Consider the following 25,935-nt stretch of genomic DNA (forward strand, 5'->3'; position numbering starts at 1 on the left):
TGGGATCTTTGACTTGTTCCATTTTTGCCATGGACGGGTTTGCCCCTCTTTAGGCAACCTGGTGGCCTCCTACTCCCAGGGACTTTTCATATTAATGCCAAGCTTATTGCAGATACCTCAGAACTCAATTGATCAATTGATTTGGTCTTTCTAGTAGACAGTTGGAGATGTGTATCTGGAGGTTAGGAAAGATATTAGGGCTTGACAAGTTGACCTGAGAATCACCAACATAGGGATGATCATTGAATCTATGAGAGCTGATGAGATTATGGAGTGAAATAGTCTAGTGGGAGAAGAAAAGAGGGTTCAGGAGAGGGCCCTGGGGAATACCATGGGGAGTGGGGGGGGGTCACGGAAACAGTTCTGTCATAATGAACAATCTTGTCAACCAGTCGGGTCTGATGAGGAAGGCCTTCAGTGTAATCTAACCAAGGAGAGTCCCAAGAGGCTTTCTCCAGTCCCTTGTCTCAGTGCATATATGGCTTCATTTATATTTTTATTAGGGTGATTTGGACCGTATCTAGAAATATTCTTAAATGTTTCCCATTTCTTGAGGTTAACAAATATATTTTTAAAAATCTAGTTCCTGAAATTGGTTTGTTTAATGTATGGTAGTTCAAGACATCTTTCGCACTCCTAATTGTTTTAGTAAATGGTTAAGTCCTTGGGAAAATCACTTATGACATCACAGAAGAATGCTACAGAAATAGCTTCTCCCTGAAGTTCCCATCGTCAGAGTTAGCCTGCAGGAGGTGGCTCCGATAGAGTGGCCGACATGATGACTGGTGTTTTCCTTTCTCTTTCAATCTAGGCCCTCTGGTCACGGAAGCAAGGCCATGTGGTCGACTCCTGGCAGTCAGCAGCTTGTGGAGCTTTTGCAGGTGCAAGGGATTATATTATACTGGGAAGGGCTGAGGAGGGGAGAAAAATGTGAATTCATAAGATTAACTGTGCAAAAACATTCTTTAGAATTTCCATTTTGTTTAGAAGAAGACCATTCCAGTGGTTTTTTGAGAGGAGAAATTTACTGAGGAGAGGGGGGAAAACTGTTGGAAAGGTGTCTGCTTGAAAGACAGCCAATTTGTTTTTGACAAATTTCTGTGGTTTGGGTTTGTGTATATAAATGTGTGGACTTTTTACTAAATTGGGGGTTGGGGGAGGAAAGGTCTGTCACTCCGTTATCTAAAACATAATTTGTCGAATCTTCTGTGAGGACAGACTTCCAATGAGCACAGGACGGGGCAGCTGCCGGCCTACCTGCCCCAAGCCTTCCTTCAGGGAGTTTAGCGATGTCTGCAGTGCAGCAGGCCAAGATTCACAGTTCAGGTGACAGCTTGACAGTCATACAGATTAACTGGTGTCAAGAGAGCAGAGGATCGATCTCTACCGGAAGACAAAAACCCTTCTCCAGAGGAGAAATGAGCAGCCAGACATCTGGGCCCTGTCTAGGCCTTGTACCCACACTGAAGAGACAGCAAGGAATCTGTCCTGTGACACTTGCTACTCACTACATCAGGGCACAGAGTAGGGGGCCGGTGGGGTGCAGTTTTAATGAGAATGCAGGTGCTTAAAAAATATAGTATTGTAGTAGGAATTTGTTAAGTGATAGATTTGACCATAAGTTTCAAATTATGGCATAGAAAGTCAAATTAGAATCAAAGCAGAAATTAAACTGAACTGAAATTTACCACTCTTTCCCTGAAGGGGAAAAAAAAATTATAAACTGCCAATGTAGTTAGAAAAATAATCTGTTATGCATGCAGACTTAACTTATCCACCTTATTTATTCTAATGTGTCTGTTGGGATGTTGTTTGGGGAGAGAATTACTTGTATTTGTCTCATGGAATTGATAAATAGGGTACCCTAAGGCTTTTTTGCCTCAAGGTTTGAATCCAGTCTGTCTTGGTTCTAAGGGATAATTGTTTCCACATGACACTTAGTTGTTGTGCTAGATGAGTTGGTGGTCTTGATTCAGTTCCCAAAGGTCAGGCATCTCTGTCCTCCAAACCACGAACAGAATTCCAGTCTTTGTTGGCAGCCTCCTCATAAGCTCTAGGGACAAAGTTGAAACTCAAGCATCCTTATCCTTTAGGTTCCTCCTAAGAACCAGAGCTCCACTGAAAAACATCCACCTGTGGGAGGCTCTGCAATCTCCTTGGAAGTCAAAGGCAATCAGTATCTACCCTGAACAAACCTTTTATGGCTATTGCTATATGATTGTTATGAACAGAACAAAACAGAAAGGAATAATTAACCATTGAAGTCTAGACACATTTTCTACATATATTTCATATCATTACATTGCCTTAAAAACAGAATAATTTTGCACATTAGAGTCCATGTGGTGGAGTGAATAGAGCCCTGGCTTTAGAGTTTGGAAGACGTGAGCTCAAGGTCTGCCTCTGTCAGATCCTGGCAGTATGACCCTGGGCAAGTCACTTATCCTTTCAGTGTCCTCAGGCAACCATCTTAAGACTCTCAGTTGAAGAGAAGATTTTGACCTGTATTTGTGGTGGGGGTTTCTCACCCAGAGTTGCCTGAACCAATGAAACCACAGGTTTGCATATTAACTATTTTCCCCTACATTTGTTGGCCTATATGTGGATTTTAACACATCTCCAAATCATGTTTTTCTATTTAATAGCTGAAGGGAACTAACTTTATGACCTTAGACAAGTCATTCTCTCTGAGTTTCCATTTCCTCATCAATAAAAGGATAGTAGATTTAGAAGGTCTTCTCTGGCTTGTGAGCCTTTGGGCCTGTGACCATCTGGATCATTGGCTCAGGGCCCTTCAAATTCCTTAAAATCTATGTAGATGTTAGATACCAAAGAAGAAAAAACATGAAATGAGTGCCCTTCTTGGACAGCCCATCTGTTGGGGTAAAAGTCAAACAGTACAATTAGGAGAGAAGTCTTGCTCTAGTGAGATACAGAATGATCTCCTGGCACCAGGTTATCATTTTGAAGCTCATTTTCATCTGAAAATGTTCCATATTATGAACAACAGTTGCTGTTCTAGGAAGGTTTGTCATAGCACTGTGTGAATTACAAAGGCTAGAGAAGTGAACAATGAGTCGCCATCTTTGGAGAGCCCCTTTTAGGTCTGACATGTTTATACACTCTGCCCTCAGCCACTACCCATAAATGGTCATAAAGACAGTGGTGAAACCTGCCTTTGGATCAGAATTCAGACTTTTCCTGTCTATGTGTGTGCTTCCAAATTTAAATTGGCTTAAATCATTGCAGATGAACTATTCTCTCCACTGCACAATACACCCTTTCTTCACCACGCTTACGATATGAGATGTTTGACCCACAGATCTAAAAGTATCTTTCGAGATTTAGAGACATTGAAGGTAAAGTATTATCCTCTGAGACTGACCTATAAAACAAACAAGATATAACAGGCCTCTTCGTTTGAACTTAACATTAAAAACGTAAAACTGTAACGTGGTTTTGCTACAGGGGTTCCCCACTCTTGTGCTAAACTTTTGCCATTCTCAAGTTTTTGCCCTAAACTGCTATGGATAACACCAGCTTAGATTCCCTGGTTATCTGAGAGACAGAGTGAGCCCTAAGCATTCGGACTTTGAAATTCTAGAAGCAGGTGGAATATCCAACTTGTTTGAATAAACAAATAACAATTTAAATAGAAGATACTTCAGGCCTAAACACCTGTTAAATGTCCATGCAAAGAAGATGAATGAAGATGCTATTCATTCTTTTATTATTTATTTATTTTTAATGTTCTTTTCTTTTTAAATTTTGAGTTCCAAATTCTCTATTTGTTCTTTAGAATTGGAATTGGTAACAAGAGGAGAGAGCTGAAAGCAGGGGCTGTACTTAAGAAAAAGATGGGAACAAACCTCTCTGGGATTGAGATTTCAGGATGTCCTGCTTCACTGCTTTGAAAAATTGTTATATGGACAGGAAATCCCAGCTTTGGGGGAGGAGGGAGGCATGCTGCTTTCTGTAGGGCAGTACTTCTCAAACTTTTTGATCTCAGGTCTGCTTTGCACACTTAAAAATTATTAAGGACTCCAGAAAGCTTTTGTTTATGTGAGTTATATAGTATTTACCATGTTCAAAATTAAAATATCTTAGTCTTATTATGAAAATAGTTTTAGCCTTGTAGACCCTCTGAAAGGGTCAGAGGAACCCCCTTGCTCCCCATCCTGGGTTGCTCAGGCCACATGTAGACATTTGGTGTGTGGAGCAATAAAGCATCTCTGCTTGCGTGACAACTGAGAGAATGAATGGGGGACAAAGTTATATGTTAACATCTCACTTCTCCAAACTTGGCCTTTTTAAGTAACTTTCATAACATTAAATTTGGCTTTAGTAAGAGAATGTAGAAAACGGGTTTTCTGTATGATTTGAAAATTCTAGTGAGATTCATAATTTCTACATTAAGTTATTAAGAATTCCCTGTTTAAAATGGTAACCAAAATGTTAATATGTAACCTTTCCTTTTAATAATAATATCATCAGATGGCCTCTAAAGCCCCTTCCAGATCTAAATCTCTAGGATCCTGTTATTCTGGGAAGTTCTTTGACGAATTGTTATTTTTTTCATCTTCTAAACAAATGGTGGTACATGAGCTATGATTATACTCATGATGTTCTCTCTTCAAGGCAAGATAACCAGCCATCTTGTGAAAGGAGGTTTCTTACTGCCTTGGGGCATCCAATAAATTCACTCGTCACCGTTCCCGGAACTGAGTGCCATCCTCTCCTTTAGCTGCAACCTTCTTAGGTCTCCTGGTTTCATTTAGAGAAAGAATGGTCAATTTTGATGTTCTTCATTTCCTGCAATGGTGTGTGGCATCACTAATTAATTAATTAATTGATTGATAGATTGTAGACTGTTATAACTAATACTTAACCTATAAAACTGTTGAGGTTTAGGAGTTTAGGGGTGCTGGGACCCCAAAATCACAACACATGAGTCCTGCCTGAAAGAATTCAACCCTAGCCTTCTTTCAGCCAAAGACAAGGTTTATTAGAATGTCCATCATATTGGGCAGACTTTTAAGGAGTCTAAACATTAGTGAGCTATTGGCTAGATTTTAAAAGAATCTGAGCATCTTAATGGAGACAAGATGGACCTTATATACAGAAAGACTATGAGAGGGGTCTAGGAGTGGCCAAGTAGTCTATGAGGAAAGAGAACTCCAGGGACCTGGCCCATGTTGGGAGAACAGAGCCTAGATAGGATTAAGGGTGGGAAGTGGCCAGGGGCCATTAGTTTTGTCATGAACTCTTTCCCTATCCATAGATCCAAAAGTTACTGTTTTCTGGGCTCTTCTGTTCTGTTTATGATGTGACCTTTTCTATCTAGATCATCTCTCAATCCTAGAGAGATTTGTTGCCATCTTTTTCTTAATAGGGATGTAAGACAATGGAGGGCTAGGCTAGGTTACTGGTAACAGAGAATTGGGAGATTGGGTGTAGCCACAATGAAGGAGATAGCCTCTGAGACCTGTCCCTGTGGGAAGGTCCAGGGTTTTTCCTTTCTGAGGTCCAGATCCCAACCCCATCCTGCAAAAATTCTATTTAGAAGCGTCATCAGGGTTTGGGTGTATTCCTGGAGTTCTCAGAGGGTAATGATTTTACCAAACTAGAAGGACTTCAGATGGACTTCAGGAGTCCAACAATAGTGTTATCCAGTCAAGCATTTGTTGTTCAGTCGTTTTTTTTCGGTTGTGTCTGATTCTTTATGACCTTTGTTTTCTTGCCAAAAACATTGGAGTGGTTTGCTGTTTCCTTCTCCAGCTCATTTTACAAATGAGGAAACTGAGGTAAACAGGGTGTAATAACTTGCCTAGAGTCACACAGCTAGTGAGTGTCTGAGGTCAGATTTAAACTCAAGAAAATGAGTCTTCCTGATTCTAGACCCTGCACTTTAGCCACTGTACCACCTAGCTGCCCTTCCAGTCAAGCATATTGAAAGCTAATCACCAGAAGAAGTTGAGATTATTTTGTCTTTAACGGTGGGAGGAGAGAGAGAGAGAGAGAGAGAGAGAGAGAGAGAGAGAGAGAGATTATGAATACACACACACACATACACACATACGTTGCCTTGCATGCCTGTGTGGGGCCCCTGCTGCTGCCACTCTGGTGGAATGGAGGAGTGGAAATCAGAAGATGCTACAAGTCATGCAGTGTTTTCTACCGTCTAAAGCCCTTCACATGAAGTCTTTGTTCACAACAGATGCCACACACCATTGTAGGAAATGAAGAACATCAAAATTGACCATTCTTTCTCTAAATGAAACCAGGAGACCTAAGAAGGTTGCAGCTAAAGGAGAGGATGGCACTCAGTTCCGGGAATGGTGACAAGTGAATTTATTGGATGCCCCAAGGCAGTAAGAAACCTCCTTTCACAAGATGGCTGGTTATCTTGCCTCGAAGAGAGAACATCATGAGTATAATTATAGCTCATGTACCACCATTTGTTTAGAAGATGAAAAAAAAACAATTCGTCAAAGAACTTCCAAGAATAACAGGATCCTAGAGATTTAGATCTGGAAGGGGCTTTAGAGGCCATCTGAGTCCAGTCCTCTCAGGTCATAAGGTAACATACCAGGCCCTTGGACTTCAGGAACAGTGCTCTTTCCTCTGGACTACATGCCTCAGCATCAGATCTTCCAAAGGATATCAGTTCATACCACAATACTTGGCGATTTCTGTGTAAAAGTAGGTACAGAAGATGTCAAAAAGTACACCATAAAATGTAGTTGAAGATAAAGAGATGGAAACCAGAAGTTTCTAGACTACTTAGAAGCATCACACCTAGACATCATGATGAATTGAAAGGCACAGGATATAGTAGCTTCCAAAATAACATCATTAAAAATAAAATTTACAATATGTTTACTGTTAATAATAGCTGATATTATGTTGCATTTTTGTTTGCAAAGCACTTTACAGGTCTTATCTCATTTAATCCTCAAAAACCCTGTGAATTAGGGCACTTAATTTAGCACCAATTTACAGATGAAGAAACTGAGGCTTAGGGAGGGTGATTTGCCTATTGTTCCATAGCTACTAAATGTCTGAGATGAGATTCAAACCCATGTCTACAAATAAGAAATCACTATTTCCAGAAAACTGTCCTAACATATCCGTTTAGTATCTTATAGTTTTTCAAATACTTCCTTACACATTACTTTGGGGCCCCACAATAGCCTGGGAAGCAGGCCAAGTATCCTGATCTTACAGAAGAGAAAACTGGGGCCAGAGAGGCCCTGATCTGCCCAAGTCACCTGGTGAAGGAGTCTTAGAGATGGACTGCTGAACCCCGGTCTTCTGACTTTGGTCCAGTACTCTATCGTTGTTTACATGTAATCAAGATCCCTGACAGAAGCCTCGATAATCAAATTATTTTGGCTGGGAAAAAAAAAGAAAAATTTTAAAAATTAAAAAAATATGTATTTTATACGAGTTGAGGGATAGAGGAAGGGATTGTAATCAATAAACTATTTGTCCCTTTCAGGTGGATTTGCAGCAGTAGTCACCACACCTCTGGACGTGGCCAAGACAAGAATTATGTTGGCAAAGGTAAGAAGGATATAATTTTGAAATGATACCTGCATAGACAGTGTGAGAACTTTTATGATGACAGTATTAATAATAATGAACAAGATAAATCTGCTATAGTAGTGATTATCAATGACTAATTCTGGCTGGAAGCAGGAGGCAGGGCATTGGAGTACTGATATAACAGCCAGACAAACTGGCCTTCCTCTAGTCTTCGCATACTGCACCCCACCCCTGGCTTCCCAGCTTGGAAACCCTTACCCCCTACGAGAGACAATTCAAGTACGCCTTTTTTTTTTATTTCATCTGTCCCTCTCATTACCATTCTCCCCAAAAAAGAACACCCCTCCATTATCCAGCAAAACAAATTCCCACATTGTAAATCCCAAAATGTATTTTTCTTTCCACATGAAGTTCATCAACTCTGTTAGGAGGTAGATGATGTGTTTCATCATGTTTTATCACGATATTGATAAAGAGTTCTAAAGTCTTTCAAAGCTGTTTTTCTATAATGATATTTTCATTGTTCTATTTCTGTTTACTTCTCCCACAGAAGTTCATAATGGTCTTCCCATTTTCTTCTGCACCTGTCCATTTCATCATTTCTTATGGCAGAAATCTATTACATTCATATACCATAATTTATTTAGCTATTCCCCAGGAGAACCCCCTCTTAAGTTTCTGATTTTTGACTCCCAGAAAAAGAAGTGCCATAGACATTTTTATACAAAGAGGTATTTTTCCTATTTCTTTGATCTTTTGGGGGTATAGGCCTAGTAATGGTCTAGCTGGGTCAAAGAGCAAGCACAGTTAAGTAACTTTTGGGGCATAGTTCCAAATGGCTTTCCAGAATGGCTAGACCAATTCACAGCTCCACCAGAGTGCGCCTCTTAGCACATTTGTCCTCTTGTCCTTGTCCTCCTTTGTGATCTTGTCAGTCTGATAGGTCTGAGGTAGAACTTCACAGTTCCTTTAATTTTCATTTCTCTGACGATTAACGATTTAGAGCATTTCCTCATATGCTGGTCGATAACTTGGATTTCTTCTTTTGAAAACTTCCTGTTCACGTCCTTTGATCTCTTAGAGAATGGTGTTTAGTCTTGTAAATTTGAATCTGTTCCTTACACATCTTGGATATGAGACATTTATCAGAGAAACTTGCTGCTAAAATTTTTTTCCAGTTATCCATTTCCCTTCTGATTTTTACTACATTAGATGTGTTTGCACAAATTTTCTTCATTTTTAGGTAATCAACCATTTTATCCTGTGTGATTCTCTCTCATTAGTTTTGTCATGAACTCTTTCCCTATCCATAGATCCAAAAGGTATTGTTTTCTGGACTCCTCTGTTCTGTTTATGATGTGACCTTTTCTATCTAGATCATCTATGCATTAGAACCAAGCACCGCTACCAGGAGCCTTCCTGATCCTCCCACCTGCCTGCTGCCTGCCCACCTTACTTGACTGCCTTGTACTTGTTTGTGTTTATTCCATGAATACTTATTATTCATGTATGTGTCGTCTTCCCCTCTAACCTGCAAGCTCCTTCAGAGTGAGGAATATTTCTTTTCTTGTGTATTTTTGTGCTTCCAATGCCTAGCACCTTGTTTGGCACAGAGTAGAAACTCAATAAATGCTTGTTGGTTGACTAACTGTGCCATCATCATTGTCTCTTGCCTATTGAAAGAGAAATGCAGACTAGTGTGCGCCTTTTTAACCAGTGAAGCCCCCTACCTGGGAGGTGACGTGGTCTGCTGTGTGATCTGGGGAAATTCTTTAAGCCTTCTCCGCCTCACTTGCCTCATCTGTAAAATAAGGTAGCTTTGATCTTACGGTTAGAACATGTGTAAGAACCCTTTGAACCCTTTATTCTATTAAAAATTCCTTTAAAAGTTTTTTTTTTCAATTTAAGTAATTCATTATAAATGAATATATTCTCCTTGTGGGCCATTCCCATTAAGTACGGTATTTTGAAATTCTTAAATAAAAATGAGTGTTTAAAGTCAGCAAGTTACTTTTTATGAGCTGAGTATGTTGTGTTTGTCAATGAAATTTATTTCAGCCTATTCAATACAATGTTTCTTCCTTTCTGAAAAAATTCCTTGCTCCAGACATCCTGAGATTTCCTTAAGATGTTTACTTACCTATTTAATATTTCCCTATGAAGTATTTTCCAACTGGTAGGGTCATTTTGGTTACTTCCTGTGCTACACAGGCAGTGTCTCGCGCGTGTGTGTGGGGGGGGGGGTGTGTGTGCACGCCCACCCGTTCACCTACCTAGTATGGTGACATCTTGGACCAGCCAGCTGTTTGACGAAGCACTCTCCTTAATCACGTGTTTGACTTCATTGTTATGAGCTCTGTAGTAAAGAAGATTTCTAAAGCAATGAATGTCTTACACATTATAGGGACTCAATCACTGTGTACTGAAGTGAAATAAAGAGACTTCTAAATCTCTCTTTTTTTGTTTTTTGACATACAGGCGGGTTCTGCCACTGCCAGTGGAAATGTTCTGTCTGCCCTGCTTGAGGTCTGGAAGACACAAGGGATCTCTGGGTAAGGATGCCTGCTGGGAATATGGCTGTTGTAAACATTGAACGAACGTACATTCTTTCCTCCTGCCTGCTGTAATTTCCCATCCCTCCCTGATAACGTTCTCATCCTTTCCCACATGTAGATTATGTTTACTTGGCAAAGGTGAGACTGATATTGGCCTTACCTAGATTATGGCCTGTGATGTGTGTAATGCTTAGGGCTAGTTTGTTCTCTTTTTTCCCCCTGTCCCTATACCTTCTTTTCTCCTTTCTGTTCCCTTCTTCTTCCCTCTCTCTGGAGAGCACAATCACCTTTCTAGGCTTCCTGCTTCTTAACTTTAGAATGATCCTCAACACCGTCTCTTCCTCAGCCACAAGATCCAGCCCCTTGCCAAGTTATGTTGATTCTACCCTCATAATGCCTCTTTCATCTGTCAGTCCCTTCTTCTTTACTCACATGACTGTCACCCATCGCCTCTCACCTCGACTCTCATGTAATCACCTCCTCTTCCAGTCTCTTCTCTCTTCACCCATCTGCCTGTGGCACACACCTAGTTGTGTCACTTCCCTGGTCAGAAACACTCTTTGGCCTGATGTTGAAGGCCCTTCACAATCTAGCTCCAGTCTTTCTCACTTTATTTTGTGTAACTTTCTTTCACCCAATCTGCATTATGGCCCAGTTGTGCTACGAATGGTTCCCTGAGCCCAAGAACTAGGCTTGGTGTTCCTCTCTTGCTTCTCTGGATTCTCACTCACTAACACCTCCTTGGGTCCACTTTTAATGATCTTTACCTTACTTCAAGGCTTGGTTCAGGTGCCCCTTTCTCTGGGAAAGCTTCCCTGATCCCTCCATTGCCTATAGTTCTGCCTCTTGTAATTACTTGGAATTTGACTCCTCCGTGCCTCTTTTGCTCATGAAATGGGACACGGGCTCACCTCCAAGTAGGGACTGTGTTGTTTTTGTCTTTGTGAGCACGTTGTCTTATAAATTATAGGGGCTCAGTCACTGTGTACTGAAGTGAAATAAAGGGACTTCTAAATCTCTTTTCAGCGTTGACTTTAGATGCCAAAACATCTGCTCCTTCTTGTGACGTCTCCATTTATCCATTTCCCCCATTTGGAAAACCTGAGCACTCTCTTTGGCCATTCTTCCTCTTCCCTCACCTCTCATATCCAAGTATTTACCATGTTTTGTTGACTCCATCTCTGTGACATGTCACAAATCCTTAACTTTCTCTCAATTCCCTTTTCATTTTCCTACCACCTGCCTTCATTTTCACCAATTTGGCCTGTTAGAACAGACTCCTAGCAGATTTTTCTACTTATGCTCTCCAGTCCCTTGACCAGCATAACCTGCAGTGTGGGTAGAGCTGATTGTTCCACACCTTGGCCTAAAAATCCTCAGTAACTTTGGTAGAGATCCAACTCTTGTACATGTATTCAGCACCTACTACATGCCAGGCACTGTGCTAAATGCTAGGAATATACAAAGAGGCAAAAGACAGCATCTGCCCTCAAGGAGCTCACAGTCTAATGGAGGAGACAACAAGCAAATATACATAAAGCTAGCCGTATGGAGGATAAATGGGAAGTAATTAAAAAAGGAAAGGCCCTGGAGGTAGGAGGGGCTGAGAAAGGCTTCCTGTAGCAGATGGGCTTTTAGTTAGGCTGTTTAAGGCCCTCTGAACACCTCCCTTTCCAGTCTTATTTCTTCTGTTCCCTTCCTGGTACTCTTTGCTCTAGCATGTTGAGGTACTCACTTCCTTTTAGGCATGTCCCTCCTCTCCCACCTCCATGCAGCTGCTCACATAGGAGCCTAGAACTGAAATGCCTTCCTCCCTTCTTCCTCTTTTTGGCCCAACTCTGGTGCCGCTTCTTCCTTAGAGCCTTTGCAGGTCTGTCTCATCAGTAATTGTCCTTCCTCTTTGGACCTCACAGAGCCTCATGATTTCACCTTTTTAATGGATTTTTCCTCCTTTATTTTATATTATAGTGATTTGTCTGTATGTCATAACTGCTTACTAGACTGGACTTTGATCCAGTGACCCTGGCCTCCTTGCTCTTCCTCAGACAAGACCCCCCCCCCCCCCCCCTTGGCTCCAAACATTCTCCCTGGCTGTCCATCCCCCGTGCCTGGAATGCTCTCCCTCCTCTGCTCGGACTGCTGACCTCCCTGGCTTCCTTTAAGTCCTAGCTAAAGTCTTACCTTCCAAAGGAGTCTTTCCCAATCTCTCTTAATTCTCCTTGTTTCCTATTTATAGCTTGTTTGCACATGTTTGATTTCCTGGTTGTTTTTGTAATTGTGAGCTCCTCGAGGGCAAGGACTATCTTTGCCTTTCTTCTTATTCCCAAGGCTTAGCATGGTGCCTGTCATATAGAAGTGTTTAATAAACACTTATTGGACTGACTCTAACTTCTTAAGGGCAAGGACTTTGTCTTAAATGAACTTTGAGTCTTCCCCAGACCCTAAGTCACCACTCTGCGTACAGAACATGCTTAATGAATGTTTGCTGAATTAAACTGGACCATGCAGCACATTATCTGAATACACACGTAGGTCCGTGTCTCTGTAGGTCTTTGGATTATAACCAATCATAAATAGATGAATTTTATTGCCCCGTTTGTTTGTGTGATAAAACTCTGCATGTCGATAGTCAAATTCTAACTCTCCAAGCAGTCTTCCTGCTTATTGAATCCGTGTTTTCCAAGAAGACTGAGCTGCCAAGTCCTTCACATCAGCCAAGCTGGGCTGCTCTCTGAGTCTTAGAGGAGGCGGTGACACGTGGGCACGATGTGGTCATCCCAGCACAGTGAGGGAGAGGAAGAAGGCCCTCATCAGCTGGAAGGTCAGCTGAAGAGGACTCTTTTCACTCTCAGTGTATGACCAGAGCTGCTATAAATAGGGATAGCCAGATATGGCAAGTTGAGTATGGAAAGAATAAGCCCTTTCCAACAGAAAAGCCTCATAAGTGGCTCATTTCCATGTTTGCAGTTTGTATATCAACCTTGCAAATCAGCAGGACTGATAGCCAGGACGCTTGTGGCTCCCTCCTCGCCAGGTGGCTGCCCTTTGGGTCCGAGTCTGGTCAGCAGGAAGTATTCCTCTCAAGTCCTGTGTACAGACTTGCTCACAGTTGGAGCCAAGCAGAGAGGAGTCCTGACAGCACGTCCTCCCCTTCTTAGTTTGCTCCCCAATCTTCTCGTAAATCCAGACCCAGAAGCATGACCTCTTGGTCTCTTCCTCACCCACCGGGTAGAAGGAGGACAAATGACTTGGCTACAATCAACAGCAGAAAACATACTGTGAAAATATCTTGAGACAACAGAATATGAGAATAGTAAAGCTAAACAGATGTTAGGGAAGGAAATCATGGTTGGGAAAAAGTGCCTTGTAGCCTGCTGCCCTGTGGCAGTGGGATTCAGGTGGCCTTCAGCATACAGCTTAGCCTCAAACTTGCTGTTAGAACCTTGGGCCTCGGTGTCCTTGTCTGTCCAATTGGGGGCAGAGGGTGGCCTCGAGGAGTTCTCAGGTCTTTTCTGTCTTTGGTGAACCAATTTGCTAAGCTATGTTTCCGATTGTAATTCAGTTAATCCAAGCCAGATAATGTTTCAGGCTGCTCTGGGAGAGAGACCTTTGAGATGGCCTCCATGTGAAGTGCTTGGTGACTCCTGTTACCAATCTTCAATTTCAGAATATATTCATAATGGGCATCGTCACGATACATCCATCTCCAAAGTGAGAATGACACCCCCAGCACTCCAGGTGGACAGCCATTTCTTCCTGTTCACAGGAGTGGGCAGAGATTTCCATCCACCTTTCACTGAAAGCCAAGGAGGGAAGAAATGATGCTTGGCACACTCATAGAGACTAGTGGAATGAGGCCTGGATTTGGAATCAGAGGGCCTGCATGAAAACCCCAAGACTGCCCATTAATAGCTCTGTGACCCTGGACTCACCAACTTAAGCCTCTCTGGGCCTCGGTTGCCTCGTGTAAAATGAGAGAGTTGGGATAACCGATAGTTACAGGTCCTTCTAGCTCCAGATGTATGATCCAGTATTAAAGTCTGCATAGCATTTTGCAAACCTGAAAGTATCAGGAACATGGGAGCTGCTCGTCTTCATCCTCAGACTTTTTATTTTGTCCTTAGAAGCAAGGATTTTGTGGTTGCTTTCTTATTGAGAGGCAGTGTGGCAAAGCTGATTGGTCAGGGTTCCAATCTTATCTCTTCCAGTCTTGGAAGATCTCTGAGATTGGTCTCAATTTCCTCATCTCAAAAGTGGGGATGATGATAATGGTGATTATCTGCCTCACCAGGCTATGGGAATCAGATGAGATAATGAATTGAAAGGGCCTTGTGGACTTGAAGTGAGAACTTTAAAGGCCACAACCAGGACTGTGAGATCAGCTGGGAGCCCTCTCATAAGCTATTACTTAATGACTTGGAAGGAAAAAGCCTCATCATGGTGCACACATGTGTGAGTGCAGGAGCACACGCATGCACAAACCACCTGGAGCAGTTTTGTCAGTTATTCACACGTTATTCAGTTATTCAGATACCTACTCTTTTGTTGGTACTGTGTGTCAGTACCTTTCACATACCTGGCACTGTTCTAGGCACTGTGGATGGCCCCAGGAGACACAGAAGTCATGATTCCTAGCCTGGACTAGCTTGTAACCTAATGGAAAAGTGAAGACTCCAAATCTAGTGCTGGACCGAACAGATTCTGAATATTCAGAAAGAAGGTCGGAGGATTTCCAGACAGGAGGCCCAACTCCTCAGGCTTCTTCCTCCTGTCTCCCGTCATGAAGAGATGTTTCAGAGAGGGCCAGTAGAGGGGGGAGACAGCATGCAAACAACCATGTCTGTAAGAGATACTGACTGAGGAGGTGGGAGGTGTCTCAGCGTGAAGGCCTTACCAGTGAGAAATGCCACCATCCTCCATCCCGGGATGCCGCCCTGCAGGTGGATGCAGGGGAAGCCACAGGCCTGCCCTGGGCAGTTCCACAAAACTTCGGTAGCACCACTGTGCCTCCTCCGCAACAAGTTTTGGCCTCCTTGGAGAGTTGGGTTGGGACATGCCTTGTACAAATTATCCCAACTTTAAAGCTATAATTATGATAATAGACCCAATTGTCATCTAGTGAAGCCATAAAATGTTTCCATCTGTCGGCCTGCCTGTGGTGCCCAGAGCAGCAGAGATCATTACCACCAAACCCAAATGAGGGCACTCAGAGGTTGGCCCAGAGGAGTGTTGGAGGTTGCCAGCCTCCCCATGGACCCACCCACAGGCCGCAGGAGAGGTGGGGGAGAACTGGAGCCTGGCAGTCCCTTTGGAAACCAACAGCCTAAGCAGCTCATTTCAGAGCCGAGAATCTTCCATTGGAATCCAGACAAGTGAGCAGCACCTGCTGCTACCATCTGGTTTCACCTGACTCCCAGTGTTTGGGCTGCAGCTGCCCTCTAGATTAAGGTCACTATTGCTCTGCTGCCTGGTTCAGGGACAGCTCAGGCTGCACTCCTCCTTTCCTCCTGATAGCATCTAACCCTGGGGATGGCCAGCTCCTTGAACCTCATCCTCCATGGCTTCCCTGGCGCCACTCTCTATTGGTTCTCCTACCATTCTTTAGGCATCTCTTGGACCACAGAGATCACCTCCATAGAATCATTCCACTTACCAGGTTCTACCTTTTCCCCTTTGGTTTCTATACTCATTGCCAGGTATTTATATTTGGCCCCCTAGGCCTAAACTTACCTGGGGAATCACCCAGAGTGCTACATATTTTTTAAGCAAAAGGCACCATGTCTCAGAAGAATTTAGTTGGGAATGGGAGGGCTGGGAGAAGGGGAGTCCTGTGACAACCTGGAGGAGTTGTGCCTTCCATGTCCAGGGCAAAAACAGGAGGTGCTGAGGAAAGGGTGCTGGCCCAGAGCCCCAGGCCATTTTCTTGGAAGGAAAGCAAAATCTTCCTGTTTAAACGATTATTTTGGTTCTTAGCAATCTCCCCTTCGCTCGGGGTTTTGAAATAGGATCAGATGTGGTGATACACCATCAAACGCTGTCTACAGTCATTTTTAGAGATGACACTGACTCTAGACCCTTTCGGAAGGCCCGGCCTGGGCCACGTGCATCATTCCCTAAGAAGCGAGCTGACTTGCAGAACAGGGTTGGGCTGTTCTTCTGGTGGGCGTGGAATGCACACATTTTCAAGGTTGAGTAAGTGATTAAGAAAGAACATGGACGGTTTGACTGGAGACCCAATTCTCAGGTGGGCTTGGGAGGTGGGGAGGAGATACTGTGTTGTACTGCATCAAAGAAAATCATCTCACTTCGTCATCAAAGCAGTGGCAAAATGCAGCCAGAAAAAGATGTCAGTGCCTCCAATCCTGACCGTGCAGGGTCCCAGCCTGGAGCTGGCCTCGCTCGGGCCACACACCTTCAGCCTGATGCGGGGCTGCCGTGGGGAGCTGGACTGACAGCCCTAGTCTGAAAATGGGCTTTTATGAGAAATGAGCACCACCAGCCCTTCAGGCCAGGCTCCTCAGTCAGCAGTTTGTATTGAACCACATTAGCCAGCAACAAACACCTGGGCTGAAACTTCACCAGGCCCAGCTCATGATACAGCCGAAGGTAATTCCCAGTGTCCTCCAAACCCTGGGGATGGGTGGAGGCTTCTGCCTCTTAACATCACTGCTTGGAGTGGGGCTTGGAGATTAAGGAAGTCTAGTGGGTGATGTGCTTGAGAGCTGAGTGTCCTCTATCTCACAAATGAAACTTACTCTTTTCGTGTCCTTCCCTCCAATTTTTCAGATTATTTGCAGGTGTTTTCCCTCGAATGGCAGCAATCAGCTTGGGAGGTTTCATCTTTCTTGGTGCTTACGACCAGACACGCAGTTTGCTGTTTTAACTTGGCAAAGCAAGCCCATGAATTACATCCAAAGGCCAACTGATAGGCACTTCTTTCAAGTAAGAAGACCTGGTGTCCATCATGTCCCCATTCCCCACTACACCTCCCGTCCTTTGTAGGGAGCAACAGTTGAACCCTTGTAGCAACCAGACGTTTTATATGATCTGGAAATCCAGTTTTGATAAAAAATTACATTCAAAGTGTCCTGTCCATGGAGTAGGCTGAGCTGAATGGAGTCACAGAAATCTCTCTGCCAAGAAGAGAAGTTAATTATGTCCCCAAAAGCCTTTTGAAAGGGATCCTCAGCCCCATCCCCCACCCCCACTGCTAATGAACACGATCACGGCCCACAAGATCTTTCATTTCCTGCCACCTGAGAGTCTCCGGACACAGCTTCGCTCAGGAATGCTGAAGCCAAGAGGTCCATTTGTTTGGGGTTTGATTCATATTGTGAAAGTTTATAGCTTTGTTTAGACCCACAGGTGCACAGCAGGCCTTCTCACTAGGCAATCAGGCCTGTAGCTTTAATTACCTTCAGATTTACTTATAAACACACAGTTGCTTCCCTCAACTACAAGTTGAGCGTCCAGCCAGCTTTTGGGATACGGGCCCAGCTCTGACTTTGGGGGGTAGAGAAGAACTCTGCTCAACTGGAGTTCAGGAAGCATTGGGTCAGTCGAGGCGTCTGCACCTGCTCGCGACTTTTCAAGTCATTGAAGACTTTTTAAAATTAAGGACTAGAAATACCAAGTCAGAAAAATCTCATGGTGCTGCAGAGCAAATACTGTGAAACAGGCTGTCTGAATAGAAACTGAAAACGCACTTGGGTCAGTCCTGAGAACAGAGGACTAGGTTTCTGAGTGCAAAAGGCTCCTGAGTTAGGTTTGGTACGTCTCACTCCTATCTGATGGCTACTGTAGCTACAGGTAAAATCTGAACTATCTGAGATGATCTCTGCTCCATCACTACTGCACGGAAACGTTGCTTTCTCTACGAAGAGAAAGAAAAGTCCTTATCTGCGCTCCACCTTTCCACCCCGTCCCTTGAAGAAAAGTTCCAATCAACCCAGAAAAATTAATATTTATAAATGAACCTTTATTAAAAGACACTTCAATGCCATTTGTTAGACACGTCAATATTTTACATGTTTTTTCAATGTACAACATTGTACCAAATTTTCTATAAATAAATAACTTTGTACACAAAAGCCATACTTCCTCTTTCACATTGCCTCTCAGAAGCAGCAAATTCACATATTTTGTGGAAGTAACAGGAGACAGTGAACTGTCCCAAAATAAAAAAGAAAAGATTCTTAACGTGACACATGTGATCAGGCATTCAAAAGCACAATGCAAAGTGTTATACCCAGAACACGGATGCCCTGCTTTGACCTACATTTATTCCAGGGTTCTTAACTGTTAGTGGAGGTTTGGTGAAATTCAATGTGTTACATGTTGGCACTCACAACATAGGGAGCCACCTGTCTCAAAAGTGCAAAGAGAACCTAGAAGCCAGTAGACAGGTAGCTGGCAAAGTTACAGCCCGCACCCTGGCCTGGTGTTGGTCCAACTAAGGCCGTGCAGACACATGGGTGTGCACTCACTAGTAAGCAACTGAGTCCTTCTGTGAAGACCCTTAGGGAGAAATGAATTCTCCTTCCTTCCTTCCTGTCTCCCCCTCCCCCCAAATGTTTTTCACCAGGGCCAATATTTTGCAGTCATGTATTGTTGTTGTTCAGTCTTTTCGGTCATGTCTGACTCTTCGTAACCCCATTTGGAGTTTTCTTGGCAGAGATACTGGAGTGGTTTGCCACTTCCTTCTCCAGCTCATTTTACAGATGAGGAAACTGAGGCAAACAGGGTAAAGTGACTTGCCCAAGGTCACACAGCTAGCAAGTGTCTGAGGCCGGATTTGAACTCAGGAAGAGTAGTCTTCCTGACTTAAGGCCAGGTACTCTATCCACTGTGCCACCTAGCTGCCCGATCTTATATTAGCAAAACTAAAATTAAAATAGTGAAAAATCGTCCACAGGTACCAACACCAACCAAAGCAGCTTTTATATAAATAAAAATAGATTCATATCGAGATCATAAGATACTGATCTATTCCACCACATTTGTTTTATTTACGGTGAACTTGGAGACCAAACAGCCCACTTACACAAGGAGCTACTTGCCAAGCACAATTCTTGATCTCTGTAGACGCCAATGGATTTGTTCCCCACCATTTTAGGTTGCATTTATGGGGTAAATTTCAAGGCAGTGTCAAATGGTTTCTTAACAAGGATGTTTAAAAAAATAACTTTCCCCTGTGGCAACTTGACATCATGATGATCACAATGAAAGGCAGGGACAGTTCCCTGGTGGGCTCAGTCATTTAGGGTGTGTATCACAGGGAAAACATATGAACCGCTGGCCCTAGTCATTCCCTTCTTTACTGTATACCCTGTGCCATGTTTATCCATCCATGTATAAGGTGGCTTTTCAGATGGGCTACAGCACTGAGAAACACATATAAAATGGCCTCTACAAAAAGAAAAATGCCATTTCTGAATGGAGTGAATTCACCCTTCTGTAGTGAGTCACAGGGCAGCTCCCCCCTGCTCATTTTACTCAAGTGGTGTCCTTTCCATTTGACCCTCTGATGTGCAATACAAGGTAGGGGAGGTTGGCGCTCAACAATCCAACCAATACTTTGAAACAAATGTGGTTTTCATTGATGCAAGTTTCATTCATGCATTAAGGCACCAGGATTATTTTTCCCAAAAAAAATTTAACAGCAACCTGGTATGGAAAACAGTATTGCCCAAACTGTAAGATTTCACTCCTTTAACCATCATGCACTAAAGATTAAAATAGCCTCTGTAAAAGATATATTTATATATATAATATATATGAAAACTCTTATGTACAGTTGTATCAAATACTTTGTCTTCCTTTTGTACATAATAGTCTTTTGCATGTGTGTGCTTCAGACGCAAAATCTACTTGGAAGCTTCTGACGCTCTGCACCGCAGTTTTCAGTTCTGTACAAATTCAGGGATGCATGTCTCAGGCCTCTCTTTCTTGTGCAAGACTGATGAGGGTTCATGAGCTGAGGTAGCCATGACCTAGATATTTGGTACAAAAAGTAATGGCACATTTCTCTGTACACGGAAGCTTCCTTGCAGTGCTGCAGGCTCGTGACTAGAGTCACGGGGCTTGGGCAAGTGTCCATTGGGAAGAGCAGGCTTGGCCTGGGCCTCATTGCCAGTGAGTTCTGGGAAGTTGGAGGAGGCATTGGAAACTCCCGCAAGTGCCACCCCTCTCTTCCCCAAAGACAAAGGGTGCAAGACAACAGACTCAGACTCGGAAGATTTTCCTAAATCGTTTAAAGAGCCTCCTATGGAGAAAACAAAGGTATCGCATCATACGTTGTGTTCCCATCCCAGCTGTGAGAGCACCCCCTAATACTGGGCAAATCATCATAATTTCCAGGGAATGGAATATGATCAACCCCTTCTTCAAGGAGACCAGTGGATATGAGAGAAAAAGCAAAATGCCTACCATTATGGTCAAGAGGCGATAGCTTTTGGACACTGGATACTGACATCCTATCATGATTACTGGGGTAGAGAGAGTTTCCACTGTCCTCTGGGTGTGGGCCAGCAAGAGCGCCATTGCTCTGGGGCGGGACTGCCTGATGCAGCAGGGGATGTTCTTGTTCACTCTTACTGGGCTCTTGGCTACTCCGTGGACTTGGGTGTGTATTAGGCAGAGGATAGGAGTCTTTGTCCTTGGAATAACTGGTGACATTTTCACTGAAGTCACTGCATACGGCTGGTGTGCCATATCCTAAGAAGAAGAGAGAAAAATGTCAAGTTGCCACAGGGGAAAGTTATTTTTTTAAACATCTTTGTTAAGAAACCATTTGGCACTGCCTTGAAATTTACCCCATAAACGCAATCTAAAATGGTGGGAAACAAATCCATTGGCGTCTACAGAGATCAAGAAAAAGAGTGGCTTGTTTCTAAACCCACCCCCCGTGGTCATCCTGTGTGAGATAAGGATTCAGTTTGTAGTAACTACAGATTTCTCATCCATGTTAAGGAAGTTTGGGTGCTAAAACCATAACGAAAAACATACAGAAGTCAGGCATGTCGAAAAAATCTTGAATTTGGACCCTTGTGCCTTACATGAGAGATCAGGACACAGACTAGATGGGAGGTTTCATGAGTAAAGCAACTCCTGGATGAGACAACTCCCTCTACTAAATGCAAGTGTAGAGTCTTGGAGAGTCTTGTTTGGGGCACCAAGAGGTTGAAGGATTTGCCCTGGGTCATAGAGTCAGCAAGTCAGAGGTGAGACTTGAATTCAGGTTTTCTTGGCCTCAAGGTTGGCTAGCTACCCACTACACTATCCTGCTTTTCTTAGAACCATTATTCCAGTCATTTGGGTACAGTGCTATAGAATCAGAGACGGTCACAAAAGCAGAATGCACTTAGTGTGCTACTTTAAAAAAATATCGGCAAAGAATTTGCAGTTTCATTAAGGAACTCCCCTCCTTCTCTGGATGTACGAACTCTCTCCACCAATGTCAATGACTATAGCCAATATATATATTCTAGCAAGTAAGCTAAGGAACTAAATGGAGGACTGACAGGGTTAAGCGACTTGCCCAGCGGCATGTGTGTCAAAGGCAGGACAATACAATATAACCAGCATGCATCAAGTGCCTATTCTGTGCCAGGCACAGTGGCTAAGCGCTGGGGACACAAAAAGAAGGAAAGGACAGACTACCTTCAAGGAGCCTACAATCTAATGAGGGAAGCATTCCACTATCCCACTGTTGCCTCTCACCTTCCTATTTATGGCATATAGAGACCTACATCATTTCTCTATTAGAAATGTTATCTTCTACCTGTTTTATCTGGACTAAATACTCCATCAGCCACTTTCCATACTTCTTTATTATGTCCAATACATAGTTTTGGCTGCCTGTAAGCAGGCCCATGAACGTCAACATCTGGATTCAGTCCTGCATCTCTCTGACAAATACCTGCAGTACAAAAACCAATAATATCAATGGCACAATTCTTTATATGCTTCATCAAAGGCTTCAATTTTAAGAGTTTAATGAGACATCCAAACAGGTATGATTACTGCAAATGGAGAATAAAAAATAAATAAGAAAGACTTTAGAGTGGGCGGTTTGAGGGTAAAGAAAAGTAAACATGGAAGATTTAAGTTACGAAAACCATTTTCACTGTTTTTACTATTAAGTGCAGAAGGTCATGGAAAACAAGTATTCAGGTCCTGGTGGTTTTTGAAAATGAATGAAAGAAAATGGAAAGGGGAACTATGGGTGTGGAATATTGAACAAACTATTGGATGGTTAACTAGTTCCCTTTTTTAACCTTTGGTAAAGGGATGGTTCTCTGTATGGGGGAAGGCAACTCAAAGTGAAGGAATGAAGATGACAAAAAAAGGAAATGAATCCATCTGTATTAAGGAGACAGTTCTCAGCGATTAGAATTGAGGGAATAAATAGTAGAATCAAGAGATCTGGGTTCTGAATTTAACTGGCTGTGTGACTCTGGGAAAGTCACTTTATTCCTGACCTTTCTCTAACAACTTTTCCCAACTCTCCATTCTCTGCTCAGAGAGTTATTTTCAGACACTACCATCCTCAGTACACCAGTGCAGGCAAGTGTCTGACTTAAATGCTGGTCCAGAAATTACACACCATGCCCTGCATACATGAAATGGTTTCAGCCAAAGAGGCCTACAGGCTCTTCCAAGATACTGTCTCCTACCTCTGTGCCTTTGGATACAATATCCCCCATGCCTAGAGTGCCCTCCATCCCCACCTCCATCTCCTGGAGCCCCTAGATGGCTATATTCAAGTATGACCTTGTGTAAAATCCTGACTTCTCCGGTGGTTAGCGTCCCCCACTTCCAAATTCTTACATAGCATGTATCAAAAATGTAACCTCCTTGATAGCAGCAATTGTCTTCACTTTGGATTTGTCTGGTATACAGTAGGCATTTAATAAGTGCTTGTTGCATCTGCCCACCAAAGCAGTGTTATGTGTGGAAGTCAAACTGCCAAGCCAGTCAGAAAGCTTACAGCCCAGCTGGCCTCTAGTACCAAGGAAACTCCTTTGAGATAAAAGGTGCTGATCAAACCACATATGTCTGGCTCTCCCAAGGTCAAGTTTTATAAGACAGAAGTCATTGCTGCTGCTACTTGGAAATCACTGATACAATATGGTGTATTACCTAAATATGGGGCCATTCTCCCCTTCAAAGAACTTGGACAGCCACAGCACCCCTAAAGAGCCACACAACCCAGGAAGACAGGGGCAGAGACAAGAGGCCATACCATTACTTTCTATGTGTCCATTTCCCTGATGGCCCCCCTCGGTCCTGACCACTGCTTCTTGTCTCTCTGAGAGCGTCCCCTGAGAAGACAGGTAACTTGGGACATCAGGCGGTACAATGGTTTCATCTGGAAGGAGAACAGAAAATTACACACTAGAACTCCCAGTGACTACTGTAAACAACTCCTATAGTTGACTCTGTTATGACGGCTAACAAAGAGGAAAGGGGCAGAAAAGGGCTGGAGGCCAAGTTCACGTACTAATGTTAAGCATTGGATTCTAAAAGCCCACCTGTCCTTGCTTAGTCTTACTTCAAACAATTTTAACAAGCTTGAGTTATCTCATTTCCCAACCCATGGCAGAAGCAGAGGCTGCAAGGACAGGGTGGGATTTAAGGCAGCCACTTGGTTGAAAAGGAGCTCTCACTGTAAGAAGTCACACAGTGAAAGAAAATCCAGAACAGAGTTAAAAAAAAAAAATACAGACTTAACAAGAGGACACAAGTAGTCTCGGGAGTTCAAAGCCCTGAGTTTAACTTTAAGTTTTTGTCACCTACTATCCAGCACTTAGCACAGTGCCTGGCACAGAGGTGCTTCAACTGATACATGTTGATGTTCTGGCCTTGAGTACAAGTCAGCTGACCTTTCTAAGCCTCAAATTCTTGCATTTGCAAAATGGGAATAATAACTCATCCAGCCTAAAAACAGGGTTGTAAGAAAAGCTGTCTATGAACCTTCCAGCCCTCTGTAGATAGCCTTATTACAGTAAGTTAGTTCAGCCCCAGGACCAAGGAAACTGACCTGTATTGGTTACGCTATATTCCTCGCTCTTTTTCCTGGTTTGGTAGATGATGCAGACCCAGACGAGTGAAGTCAGCACAATGCTGCACACCACTGCGATAGTGAAAATGCCCACGGTGGTTCCATCTTTCCTGCAGCCCGGCGTAGGTAGGACGCTCACCTGGCTGTGGGCTCGTTCTGTCCCTAAGGTGTTGGACATGGCACACGTGTACCTGTCGGCATCCTCCGGCACCACACTCTGGATGATCAGCAGCTGGTTTCCAGGAGTGAAGTGGTGGCGGTCCGTGATGTTCACGGGCTGATCGCCCTTCAGCCACGTGATTCGGGGTGGGGGGCTTCCGCGCGCTTTGCACTGAAGAGCCACGGTTTCTCCAACAGCTGCCACACGGTCTTCTAAAGGAATCATTAAGGATGGAGTTTCTGAAACAACAGAGATTTTACAAATTAGTTAGACCCTGGTCACCTAGGGCACTTAAAGTCATAACTAATTTATTCGTCCTAATTCATGGATATTAACATTTACAGGACCATAGCTCTAGGGCTGCAAGATACCACAAAAGCCAACAAATACAGCCTTCTTGTTTTATAGAAGAGGAAACGGGCAGGGTAGCTGATTCACCAAGTGGTGAGAGCCTGAAGGGATCCGAGAACCCAGGACATGTGACTACAGAGCCAGTGCTCCTTACACACAAGGTACAATCCGATTCTCCCTGTCTTCCTCTCTCCCCGGACATACACACACATATGTGTAGAGCCTTGCCTAAAACTGTGAGGGTGGCGTTGGCCGACACGGAGCCTGCCGAATTCTGGGCTGTGCAGCTATAAACTCCCGCATCATCAATCTTAACATCAGTGATGAAAAAGACAACATCGTCTGGCATGACAAGCATGCGACGCTCCCGGGCAGCTGGGAAGTCGGTGCCGCCGTCCTTCTGCCAGGCGATCTGGGGGTTGGGGTGTCCATTGGCAGCACATTCCAGGCGCGCGGTGGTGCCCGTCCGGATGGCAATGTCATGAGGCATTTTAGTGAACGAGGGCAACACTGCAAAGCAGACACACACGCTTTGGTCAGGCCAGAGATGTTACCAAAGCTCCAGAAAAATCCTTTTAGAACAAACATTTGCATCACACTGTTAACATTTAAAAAAAAAAAAAAAGGTCCTACAATGCCTCCTAACTGTGTAATCTAAGCTTCTCTGCCTAATCTTCAAAATACTCTACCAGTGAGACCACCTAGCTGCCCGCCCCCCCTTCCCCTGCTGTGGGCTACAATGCTGCCTGGCCCAGGGCTGGAAAACACAAGGGCCCCTCTTGGAGATGCCATCCCCACTGTGTGCCATGTTTCCTCCCCACCCTCAGTCCTTCATATTTGCCCCAAAACCAAGTTCAGGTCACTTCTTTGCTCAGCATCCCTCCAGGACTATTCAGTAGGGGAAAAGAAACATTTATTAAGTGCTTACTATACATATGCAAGACATTGGGCAAAGTGCTTTACAAATATTTTCTCATTTATTTGATCCTCACAACAGCCCTGGGAAGTGTTTGCTATTATACATCCTCATTTCACAGATGGGGAAAATGAGGCAGGTAGAGGTTAAGTGATTTGAAACTGGAAGATCTCAAAGACACCCCATCTGTGCTACTAATTACTTACATGACAATAGGTGAGTCACAACCTCTTTGACCCCAATCTCCTCATCTGTAAAATGAGGGTTCTACTAGATTAGAGGTGTCAAACGGAAGGGCAGTTCATATTAGGGAGTAACTGGAAAAATATTTAGCAAAATC

The 25,935-nt window shown here is 43.5% G+C and overlaps 2 protein-coding genes across 2 annotated transcripts in view; one reads left to right on the plus strand and one right to left on the minus strand.

Annotated features, from left to right (window-relative positions):
- SLC25A26 (solute carrier family 25 member 26) overlaps positions 1-18,193 on the plus strand; it is a 160,513-nt gene extending 142,320 nt beyond the window's left edge. Inside the window, exons 7-10 of the mRNA XM_027863847.1 lie at positions 812-881; positions 7,502-7,566; positions 10,027-10,100; positions 16,890-18,193. Of these exons, the coding sequence (XP_027719648.1) occupies positions 812-881; positions 7,502-7,566; positions 10,027-10,100; positions 16,890-16,986 (306 nt within the window). The 3' untranslated portion in view covers positions 16,987-18,193. The remainder of the gene's footprint in view (positions 1-811; positions 882-7,501; positions 7,567-10,026; positions 10,101-16,889) is intronic.
- Positions 18,194-18,930: 737 nt separating this feature from the next.
- The window catches only part of LRIG1 (leucine rich repeats and immunoglobulin like domains 1), a gene marked incomplete at its 5' end in the record, with an annotated part of 37,589 nt that continues 30,584 nt past the window's right edge, over positions 18,931-25,935 (minus strand). Inside the window, 6 exons of the mRNA XM_027864080.1 lie at positions 18,931-20,367; positions 20,532-20,819; positions 21,886-22,023; positions 23,350-23,475; positions 24,148-24,567; positions 24,908-25,189. Of these exons, the coding sequence (XP_027719881.1) occupies positions 20,096-20,367; positions 20,532-20,819; positions 21,886-22,023; positions 23,350-23,475; positions 24,148-24,567; positions 24,908-25,189 (1,526 nt within the window). The remainder of the gene's footprint in view (positions 20,368-20,531; positions 20,820-21,885; positions 22,024-23,349; positions 23,476-24,147; positions 24,568-24,907; positions 25,190-25,935) is intronic.

This window comes from Vombatus ursinus, unplaced genomic scaffold (genome assembly GCF_900497805.2).
Source record: "Vombatus ursinus unplaced genomic scaffold, bare-nosed wombat genome assembly UNPS02014773.1, whole genome shotgun sequence".
NCBI lineage: Eukaryota > Metazoa > Chordata > Mammalia > Diprotodontia > Vombatidae > Vombatus > Vombatus ursinus.